This window comes from Priapulus caudatus, unplaced genomic scaffold (genome assembly GCF_000485595.1).
Source record: "Priapulus caudatus unplaced genomic scaffold, Priapulus_caudatus-5.0.1 Scaffold30, whole genome shotgun sequence".
Taxonomy (NCBI): Eukaryota; Metazoa; Priapulida; class Priapulimorpha; order Priapulimorphida; family Priapulidae; genus Priapulus; species Priapulus caudatus.
Window position 1 is genome coordinate 34,315 of NW_014577091.1, and position 12,431 is coordinate 46,745.

The 12,431-nt window shown below is 46.0% G+C and overlaps 1 protein-coding gene across 1 annotated transcript in view; it reads right to left on the reverse strand.

Annotated features, from left to right (window-relative positions):
- Positions 1-12,431, reverse strand: part of LOC106815902 (enteropeptidase-like) — a 36,428-nt gene that overhangs the window by 6,434 nt on the left and 17,563 nt on the right. The window contains exon 4 of the mRNA XM_014820433.1: positions 1,417-1,551. Coding sequence (XP_014675919.1) covers positions 1,417-1,551 — 135 coding nt within the window. The remainder of the gene's footprint in view (positions 1-1,416; positions 1,552-12,431) is intronic.

Sequence of the window (12,431 nt, forward strand, 5' to 3'; positions counted from 1 at the left end):
CTTGTTGACTATGCTAAGCAACATTAGATTCTTCGGGCTTTTCTACGCTCTCAACCCATGCTGGTTATCAACATACGTAGATAGGGTATATATATATTATTATATAATATATATATAGAGTAGGAGAGAGACGGAGAGGGATGAGAGCAGGGAGAGAGAGATATGAGGAACGGAGGTGAGGGCAGAGAGAGAGAGAGAGATAGGGGGTAGGAGGAGAGGGAAAGAGAGAGAAGAGAAGAGAACGGAAGGGCGCGGGAGAGAGGATAGAGAGATGAGAGAGAGAGAGCAGAGAGACGAGAGAGAGAGAGAGATAGAGAGAGAGAGACGAGATGAGAGATGACGAGAGATGTGAGAGAGATGAGAGAGAAGAGAGAGGGAGAGGGAGAGAAGAGAGAAGGGATAGTATGGATATATATATATAGATAGATAGATAGATAGCGTAGAATTAACTAAATAGTATCAGATAAGATAGATAGATAGTAGATAGATAAGCATAGATTAAGTATAATAGATAGATAGATAGATAGATAGATAGATAGATAGCATAGATAGATAGATAGATAGATAGATAGGATAGATAGCATAGATAAGATACATAGATAGATAGAATAGATAGATAGATGGATAGATAGATAGATAGATAGATTAGATAGATAGATAGATAGATAGATAGATAGATAGATATATAGATACTTAATAAAAACTAGCTATAGTTTAGTTAGATAGATAAATTACTTAGCTAACCTCAATGCAGACAACAATTCTACGCAATAACCTTTATAATAATGTGGCGTCCAGCAAACGCAAACGATAAACAATAATATACTAATGTTATAATAATAAAATAATAATGTTGCAGTGTATAGATTCAAGCGACAGCTTTATAAGACATTGGCGGCGCCTAGCGGTTACTAATCTCTTCCGTGTGTAAACCGATTACCTATATCTAATTAACATTTATTATCGTTATGATATTGTTATTTGTGTTGTTGTATATGGATCAGCGGTGGTGAGCCTAGCGATTAGGTTATGTGCGAGTTTTAATGCGAACATCTTACAAGGGGCGGCTTCCCTGATGTCGGCGACAACTTCATAGATACTGGCGGCCCCTAGCGGTTATTCATCTCTTCCGCGTGGATCTCTGTCACTGATTTATATATAATAACACTATTATTTTTCTTACATTATTTCTAGCGTTATTATATATAGTAGAGTATATAACGCTACTGCGCATGCATTTACACGCATTTATTACACACACGCATTTATTACACACACGCATTCCACGCATTTACACACACTATTATTTTTCTTACATTTTTTATTATTTTACTGCGCATGCATAACACGCATGCATTCATATATACTAGTTGCGAGTTGTGCGACGAGAGACGTAGAAGCGGTGGCTATATATACCTTGATGCGCGCAGTCAGCGTTTCCCCGCTCGTCGCTCCAGTCCTCGCAATGATTGATCAGGTCACAGTTCAGCTTTGCATCGATGCATTTGCCGTTGTCGCAGTGAAAGTCTCCGTAGAAGCATTTTTTCGGATCTGAAAACATATTCGAGTGAAAATACGGCGACCGATTCTTGATCGACCAATGTGGTCATCTGTTAGCATCGCGATGATGTATATATATCAAGGCCATTTTTGTCAATTTGTGTGAGATATTGTATCACCATGTAAGCTAAACATTATGCCTTCTCAAATAAATGCAAATACGACATAATACAGTAAATGGCAAAGGCATGTATTGACAACAGATATTTTTAGAAATCCGGGGTCGATAATCTACACCACCGTTATACCAATTCATTATAAACCAGGTCGATCTGTTGCTCAGAATTACAGACACCTAATACACCATGGTTTATTTACAAACAATATTCACCTGCGTAGTAAATGAAGCTCTTATATTCTAAAGTTGTCATTTATTGCGTTTCTGACCACCAAAAATAAACTTTCTGCGTGTTCATATAAAATGTACTTTTCGATTCACGTTCGAGCTTCTTATGGATCCTATTCGTCTATGTATCGCAATAAATCATACAGCGTGGGCAATATACTTTGCATGGGACCCTTGCTGATACAGCGTTATAGTTTATATAACTATCTAAACAACCACGGACAATTGACAATAGGCCTATATTAAAACAATTTCAGACGTATATCGTGTATGTATAACCATATCGGACAAAAGATGCCTATTTCTCTAACAATACTGAAAAGTTGAAACTACGACAGCATTCTCTATGATTTTGTTTGTGGATGTTACGTTATTTTGTCTTCTTCTACTTTTCTTGTTGACGTTCTTTGTAAAAGCAGTAGTTAAAGCGAAGCATGCCCTCTGCTGAGAAAATATTTGGTGTGGCCCCCGCCAAGATGAGTTATTAACTACAGAACTCCATTTACATGCTTAGAATACATGAGCGAGCGCCATTTTAGTGCTATTATCACAAGCCGTTCTAAACTACCCTTACAGATTGTGCAAAAATTCCCAAATTTGACACTCCATAGCAAACACCAAACAAAACACACCACACACACAGACACAGCAACGACAGATGCTCCGTCGGCCCAGTGCACCCCATCAAGAGCAAGGCGACGAAGAACACACACACACACAACCATGCCTTCAGCGCTAATCGGCGAACAGTGAGAGTACGACTAGCCCTACCCCCACCCCCCCCCCGGCCATCAAGCAAAAAAGCTCCAAAACGACACATAGTTGTCTCTCCCCACACACCCAAGCAACCCCCCCCACACACACACCCCAGACACCCCCACACACAGCATACCTTACGTCTCACACCACACACACACTAACCGACGCGTCCGCCCGGGCCGCACGGACACACAGCACAACAGGCACCGCGCGCGCACACGCACGCACTGCACGACAACGCGCACCCACCACACACAACAGCGAGCGGAGGCTGTCTCACTAGCACAATAGACAATATCGCGTCAACTGTTTCCTACGATGCGGACTCGATAGACGAGGTCTGGCCGACTCCGGAGACCAGCGGGCGCAGCGAAGCGCGAGAGAGGGAGGGAGTAGGCAGCAGGCAGGCGAGGCAGAGGGGTGGGGGGGCCGAAAGCCGGCTTTCCTTTCCCTCGTTAGTCCACGATCACACAGCAGCCAATCAGCATCCAACACACAACCACAGCACGAGCCGTCAGCCAGGCCGCTTGAAGAGCGCGTCGACGGCAAACACATGCAATCCCATTATCTCCGCCCAACAACGACCAACATTCGCCACACATCCCTGCATAGCAGTAAGCGACCCAAAGCCACTGGTTGTGAGCTGCGGTATGTCCAAGCCGAGCACACCAATAGCCCGAGTTCAAGAAGTACCGAGTAGGCGAACCACGACGTCACCATAAGCAGCACAACTAACAACGACGAGAACACAGATAAGATAGAAATGTATGGTTATTGAACGTAAACCACAAACACGTCGTAAGTAAAATACCACCACGTATATACACAGCAAACACACAGAATTGTCACAACATTGTACAAGCAAACAAATATACTCATACATAGTAAACACACTAGCATATGTTCAATAATAATAACCAGCTCACATAACATACCAATACGACTATGTTTGTTTATATGTATAAGCCACGAATGAGATGGAAAATTTTAAACCTCTGTCAGCCGAACTCAGTATAGATCATCAGGGGCGGCAACTAAGGGCAAGGACGGCGTCATGTCGCAGTGCCGCTGCTTCTCCTCCACAAGCCAACTCGCTCTCCAACGCAAACGCTCCCGCGTTAACGTAACGCTGTGTGTGGTGTGCGTGTGCTGTGGCTGGTCCGTGTCCTGCTATTGTGATGTCGCCGCATGCACACTCACACGCGGCCCAAGTGCACAGTCGTGCCGCCTCCTCTCGACAATGCACATGGGCACCCGCTCGCGATGCCGCAACAACACACATGCACAGGCGAGTGAGAGTAACCATCATCAGCTACTTGCAACAACCGGACAATCATATGTACCGTAGGGCCGGACAACTTATCGGCGCACCGGCCATTTTCCCACTTACTTGTCCGCCCTGCGTCTTTGCGTGCAGCAGTGCACCGATGACGCACTGGGTGTTCGTGATAAATTAACACTAACACCGCACCACACTAGTAAAAAAAGACTCAAACAAGATGGACAACACACCACGCGCCGGCGCATCAATTAATAAGCTCCACGTTGAACGCACAGACAATGCACACTCCTAAATAAAATCCCATTTTTCAACTAACGCAGCGCCGCATCACTCATAGCGAACAACGACGCATGACAGATCGCCGCTGGGCCCGCGAACACAGGCCGCTGCCAGGGGGCGCTCACCCCCATCCACCAGGATACCCGCCGAATACCACCTTGGCCACCGAGTGACCTGCGAGGAATCACCTGCCCCCCACATTCCGCGTGCGCGCTTGTCGTTCGCCCCCGCTCACGTCTTCCGGAGGCGCGTCCGGTTATCGCGCCATAGAGCTTTGGACATTTTGCGAAGACCTGCGTGCTTCGTCGGCTGACTGGGGTCCACTGGCCAAGCGGTAGTGTTGTCGGCCTTCATGCGCGGGCGTGGCCCGACGGCGGGTGGTGGGAAGACGAAGAGACAGACGCGAGAATTCGGTGAGTCAGGAAGTTTTTATTTGGCGCGGACACAAAATAAATATGTGGGGGGAAGAAGCAGGCGAGAACAAAGAGAGATGGCGCGAGAGAAGCGAGCGAGAAAAGAGAGAGAGAGAACCGCGGAGAGAGAGATTCGGGACGCAAAGCCACCCAGGCGAGCGAGAACGAGGAGCCATACAAAAGAGACGAGAGAGCGAGGACGAGAAGAGCACAGGACAAAGCCACCACCAAAACCGCTATAGCAACGCTAAGCGATCCCTGTCCAGAACGCACGCACGCACACAGAGTGCGCCACTTGAAACACATATATATAACTCACAAAATTAATAGACCACATAGATCGGGTCTAGCATCCCGAACGACTATTTAAATTCAATTTCCGGTCACAGACAAAACCAAACAATCTCTCACCAGGCAATTATCGGGCCGCCATCTTTTCTTGCCTGCCCACCGCAAACTTCCACGACGTCCAACCGAAGAAGCAGCTTGCTTTGCCGTTCTATTTTCTCGAAAAGGAATCAGGGCCCGGAATAATCATTTGAACCCATCCCTCAAACACGTGTCAAACATATCAATAAATATTAATAATTAAATATAATAATTAATCATTAACGAGATGCCGGAGTGCGAAGCAGGGCTCTTAATCTGGCTGTCTGTGTTCTGCTGATAAATGCATTCTGTGCTAGGCAAGCAGCGTCTTATACTCATTAAGTCTTCTATTATTCTTCGTTGTTGACTTCGAGCCCCGTTCGAACCCAAATATATTCAGCTAACAATTTCTTTACCGCACGGCACTAAAATCTCATGGACTTAATTCTAATAACAGAGCAACAATTAATATACAATTGGCAATCTAACAAGAATGAATGATGCATGTGGACGTTGACCATAAAAGATTTCACCATATGAGCAGGATCCATCCAAGTTTAATGTACCCCCGAGGGGCGGGGGGTCCATTTCCTCTCCCACCTCCTCCCACGCGTCCACCCCTCCCTCACCCCCTCCTCTGCCTCTTACTCCACGACTCCGTCGCCACTGTCGCCGTCCCACTTCACTCCGGGCATTGCCCTCTGGCCACTGTCGCACCGAACCTCGATCACGCGCCCGATTCTCCTCCACCTGGCTCTGTCGACCGATCCCTCGGCGCCCCTGCCTCGCGCGCGGCCGGCGGGCGCTTCGGCCCATCCCGAGGGCCGTAGCCCCCGGATTGCACAGTCGCGCCCATCGGGCCACACCGAAGAAGAAGGAGGAAGAGAAGAGCAAAAAGAGAGCGAAAAGAGAGAGAAAGAGAGAGGAAAGGAGAGCAGAAGGAAAGAGAAGAGAGAGAGCGAGAGAGAGAGAACAAGAGAGAGAAAGAGAAAGCAAGAGAGAGAGAGGTAGACGCAGACCCACGAGACACTAATCATCTACCGGAGGTACGCCACCATCACACACCCAACACGCAGCACCACACACAACACATACATCCACAACATCCGTTTCCAGCCTGACGCCACACACCACATCACAGCAAAGATTACACACCAGGTCCTCCATACACACTACACATACCATACACACCCAGTATCGGTGAGCCGAGTGTCGCTGTCCACCGTCCTCAATCACACTAAAACATCATACGCATTCCACATACATTACACACCTCCCTTTATGCGGTAAATAGACTGGTCCTCTCTCTCTCCTTAATTATATAAAATTAAAAAATAAAACCAGCAACAGATGTCCTTTACTGCCCCCAGCCCTCAATAATACTACTCCGTTCCTATGCCCCTGAGTGACAGCCATAGAAATCAATACAATCATCAAATAAAAACAAAGACCAAGTGGTCTATCAAGACGGGTATCCCCCATATGGTAACCAGGCTCTCATCACATCCTAGCACTAAACTGCCCCCGAGTCAAAAATTGGATACTCACCAAGGGCCATAGCTGACAGATATAGATGCTTAAGCGATATCAAGATGAAAAGTAAAATATACAACTCACATCTATGGAGGTCCCTACTATTTATTATTTAGTCGTTTAACAAATATAGCATGAAAAAGAATCTCAATCTTAAACTGAGCCTATAGTGTGGCCCACACCCGCACCCAGATGGTGGCGCTGCAAGTGTAGACACAAATCCACAACATACATCAAAGATGGCAATCGCCATTGCTTGGAGATACCCCTAACAGCTCCTGGGGAGTTGCTGAAACCACACAAACTACGACACCACCCCAGGGTAAAATCCACAAGGTAAGTACTAATTTGTTCAGGAGGCGATGAATTTTGCTACAGCTGTGAGTTAGCCACATGTGCATCTGCAGGGTTGCGTCCAGGCAATACAATTATGTATTAGAATAGCTGCAAAAGGTCCGACTTGGTAGCGACATGCCTAGTGAGGCATTCCCACGCTGAAGTTAAATCCATAATTTGGCCCTACCACAACCCCTGCTGAAAGAATCTATGGTTCAACAGAACTGATGAAAACCTCCCAGGTGAACTAATTTCTTCTTCAGGAAGTGCTGAGCGTAAAAGCATCTTCTGACAAAAAAAACCCCCCCCCTACAACGAGATTAGCAAACAGACTGCTTTAGAAAATAATCCTAGTTAAGGGAGCGTAACACCTAAATCATTATATTTAAGTGTTTTCACCATATCTCAATTAAGAACACTATTAAAATAGTGCCTTTATGAACGACCAAATAAATCCTCCGCCGTATGGCGAGAATTCGAAAATAGAGTTGGTGACACCCTCACAATTTCCAAAAATTTGGGAAATGTACATTGCGTTGCAAACCTCAAAGCACTGGTTAAATTTCAATATGCTTCTCAATTGTTCCTTCACACCTGCCCACAGATGCTACCATACAACGATACCCACCGACGAGCGCCTTAAAATTGATAAGTTGCGTCGGCGCGTTGTAAGGACAAAACCAACATTTGGGTGTTTACATAACCGATCTGCTAGTATATGGGATCGAGGGGAGGAGGAGGAGTAGGGGCGGGGCTGCGACGCGTGTGTCAAGACTGACACGTAAACGTTTCGGCGACCTTGCACACGTCACATGATTTCATCCCTTTGATGCAGTTCCAATAATAATCGATCTATGATAACATATCACCTTAGGTAAAACACGCACATGGATAGGGCTTCGCCATGCATGCACAGCATCAATCTCATCATCTAATAAATACCAATAGTGTTATACTATACTACAGTTATGAGCCAGCGATGACATGATAAGACTCGGCTTCGCAACACGTAGAATCACAACTCTCAGCTCACCTCGCCACTTTATACCCCAGCCTGTACACATATTTTTTCGCGACGATACCGCAATCTATTATTTCATACACGAAAACGTGCATGCAAAAATGTAGCTTTTACCCACTTTTTTCTTGTTATTAGAATTAATAATTCCAATCATCATGGCGCGCCGCTCTATCCGTACATTCTTTTGTGGGGGTCGTCATTAGTCGCAGGGGTCTACGAGTCCGCCAACAATGACCCAAGTATAGTGCGTCCAATCTGCGTCACATATTCTAAGATTGCAAACTCACTTGGTTTGAGGAAGCGTGGGTTTTGGTTCGTGCAATCCGCTATGCGTGTCCGCGCAAAAAAGAACGCGGAGCATCGTTTTCGTCAGTCCCTCTATTAAATATAATCGAAATGTTCGTAGCTGCAGTGTGGAGGGGCTCCCATTTCCCCATCGGGGTATTCAGAAATTGCAATATGACTCAAATTACCGTATTAGATGATGAAGCTAAAATAACTTAAGAGGCATAACATGCGTTCTCGCCTCAGGCTTCGCGCCACACTTCACGACCGCCTACAATAGCGGATAGAAAAGGTTTTTTGCTGCACTCAATATTGTGGCGGCAGTTCAATTGTGACAAGGAACGTGCATTCAGTTATAACAAGTCATGAGCACAATAGAAAAGATCTTAATATACTTATAATAAGTTAATATATTTTAATTGAAATACATATAATCTATATATGCTTAATGAATGAGAGCGATTTATGGTAGTAAACGTAACACGTTTAGAGTAATGACGATAATCCGCGCATCAGAAGTTTCGCCCTTTAACTTGTTCTTTAACAAGAGATGGCGCCTGTCAGGCTAGAACGCAAAAACCATAGACTGAACACGTCAGCAGACTGCTCAACTGACTTGTCGGCAGATAGAAGACCATGACGACGATTAGTGAGGACAATCGCTGCTCGCTGCCACCTCTAGCGATTGTACAATTCTGCGCCAGCAAATCAACAACCAATATGACTTGTGCACTATTACTCCCTGCTCATTCTTCCCATGATCGATTTTATCAAATTAGTCTATTGCTGATGATGAGATGACGAGGACAGACCGACGACGACGAAGATGATTCATGCTTATGCTGCTCGCTGCGTGATGATGATGATAATTAATAATAATACCTGAATGCGTGCGCCATCGTCATTCTAGTCAAGACTCGGGCGTAGTATACACTTGACCTTGATCAATGATAGACCTTAACGCTACAGAAGGGGAGTCTATGGTGGTTGCGAGTTTTGACGGACCTGGCTTCCTAGTGATTGGTTTTTGTTGCTTAACTAGCGACTTAGAGGTCGCGTTGACGTTCTGCTCCCCAAATTCGGTTTTTTAGTGTTTGTAGTTATTTGGCCCTGCAAAGATTGCCGTCCATTTGAAGGTCTATACATCTCTTCACTCCATTTCGCCGCATAAAAGTGTATTTAGTTATAAAAGTGACGCAAGCGTGGCGTACCGTGACTAAACGCAAATCAATCGGATTACATATGTGCATAATAAATTATTTTTAGCATGACCACGCGCTAGGTATTCTAAATATAGGTAAAGTACACGCTTGTTATCGACGTGTGTAATCTCTTATCGGTAACTGCAAGTGTGGAAACTGTTTTTCAATCATATGCCTCAGAGGATAGATCATTTGTCCCCACCGTGGATAACAAGGATGCTCTCGTATCCGCCACGAAATCGAAGAAACGTACGCTATTTCCGCGCGGAATTTTTCTAGTGTTTCCGCCCGACGTGACTGTTGGCTGAGGATCGGACAGCCGGGCCTCCCGTCAGCGCGGCGGCGGCACAGCAAGGCCACGACGTACACCACTGATGGCCCCGGAGAACAGCGATAGAACATGCCGACGATTGGCGATGATGTACCTGTTTGTCGGCCTGCGTTTGTAGCAAGCTAGAAAGTATCCAAAGAAAGTGCTGCGCGGCGTGAGTAGTCGAGAGATCATCGTCATGAAGATGAATTGACTATTAGTCATCGATTCATCGAATATGAAATTAAGGCGTCGTTCGGGGCAATTTTGCAAGCTTGGTTAACGATGTAGTGAGGATGAGGATTAAGTTTAATTTAAAATAAATCAGTTTCCCTGAGCAACTGAAGGTGAAACCATGAATCGGTGCCTTTGTCAAGACACGTCAGCACGCAACACCACGACACACGCCCACTGCACACACTCATCGCTCGAGCCGCTAGCACAAAAATACATACACACATAAGGCGACGCACACAGTCATACCCACAACGCACACAGCGCACGCGCACGAGCACAACAGATACATGCAGCATACGCAGCGACAACGCAGCACCACGCACCGCAGAACGCAATGTGGCGTTGATTAGCCTGATGGGTGTCTGGTTCAAACGTGTACAAAAACGTATTTTTTTGCTGTCACGTATTTTTAGTTTGGTTTAAATTGACTGTCCAACTAGCTGTAGGCTTCATATTAGCGATTAGTTGAGATGATGTGCCCTGTGTCCTAAGCCAATAACCAGCCGCAAATTAAGCCAATAAATCGCAGTACCTCTCGCGCGGCAATGAATAAGAGAACACGGATGAAAGTTGCCTCACACAGTAGACTGAATCTGTCAGCGTGACATTATCATGGTTTTCTAACTACTAGTTGTAACAAAGCCGTCGATTATCAATCATTATCAGGCGTGCCAAATAATACGCATGTGGTTGAGCATACTAGTGGCTTAGCAAATGCAATCACACGTTATGGGTACGTTTTATGAAATTACATACCGTGAACGTAGGGACAGCGCGACGCGCACAATTGGAGAGGTTAAGATCGGGAAGGGGGCAGACACCACACACACAGTGCAGAGCCAATGATGTGCAGGATAGGGCGCACATGGGCACACAACACACCACACACAGATCCCAGGCGGCACAAGGAAACAGGGGGCAATGGCGCAACGTATTCCCGGTTTCGATTTTTAGGTGTCGGATCCGGGTGAACCCCAGGGAGAGCGAGCGGCATGATCATCGCAACACACAACCGCCGCCTGCCGCGCCACCGCCACGCACGCCACGCACCGACCGCAACGCAGCCGCCACAGACACACATGACAACTACTCATCTGTGTGCCGCTTCACTCCCGCGCACAGAACTATATACGACCCACAATGGCGGAATAGGCACCGAATCATTGCAGCATAGCCCACCAGCCATAAATAACATTCAAAACTCTGTAATTTGGTTAGATTGAGCCATTTATCGAACGCAAACGAAAGAAAAACACAAATGCTCGGTCATGGTGCGTCAGCGCTAGCAAGATCCACTGCAGTTTCCCAGGAGTGTTCAGCCGGACTCAGCATGTGGGGGCACGGCACGCATTGTGTGGGGCGCCCTATAGTCTGTATTTTCTGCATTTCATTCTTGCAAATTCAGAGGTTTTTCATCGTGTTTCACGAATTTAAATGTCACTTTCGATAGGCGAGAATACTGACCGTTACAGCCAACAGTCTCTGTTGGTCATCGTCGGCTTCTCTATTGATTTTTAATATCAACTTGAGTTTTTAAAAAATGACTTCACTCGCTACAATTCGAGAGCATCAATGAAAGATACGATTCTCAGAGCGAAGGAGAGTGGAAAGTGTCCTTGTTAGCTGAACAGCGGAAATTCAGTCAGAGAAACAGCATGGAAACGCATCACTGCACGTTACCATGACTAAGAATTTTTGTGGATCAATTACGGCAAGTTTGTAACATTTTAGATTCTCTAAATGGGGGGACGCGCCAAATTGTGGGGGCCGGGCACGTGCCCTGTTGCCCCCTTAATTCCGCTAGTGGCGTGTTGGTCGTCCAGCCATGTAGCGGAAGCGAGGGACTGCACGGATAGATTCAACACGTCACTAACCCCAAGGGCAACTGTAGAGTGGGAAGTAATCCGGCCAGAGCGAGCAATCCACCGAAAATGGCCCATAACAAAATCCTTCTCTCTCTCAGGAATCAAACGAATTGAAATAAGTAATACCTTACGTGACAAAACACCACGCGCACTTCTACCGAAAGGCAGGCTCTGTTGGCGCTTAGCGTAACACGGTTGTCTCAAGTATCTGCGGCCGATAGTGATGGTGCTGTACGTTGTGTGTAATAGGTACTACATATATATGTAACCTAAAGGTACATATATGTATACACAGAAGGTACATATACGTATACACAAAGGTGTATCAGAGCGGTACTACAAGATATGCTGTATACCTCTAAGCCCTACCCTAACATACCCGTCATATAAAAAATATAGAATCATAATTACTATAAAACAACGTAATAACTCACCTCAAATAGTGCAATGCAGTAGGTACTGATACACAACGACCCTATCATGCAACGTGTATATATAGGAAGTTGTCGTTAACCAACTAGCGTAGGCACAGAAAAAGCCATGTCGGGCGAAACCGGTCGCTAGAGTGGGGGCCCCGCCGACAGGACCGGGGTGGTAGCAAAGGGTAACAAGTGGCTAGTGTGCCGCAGCAGTC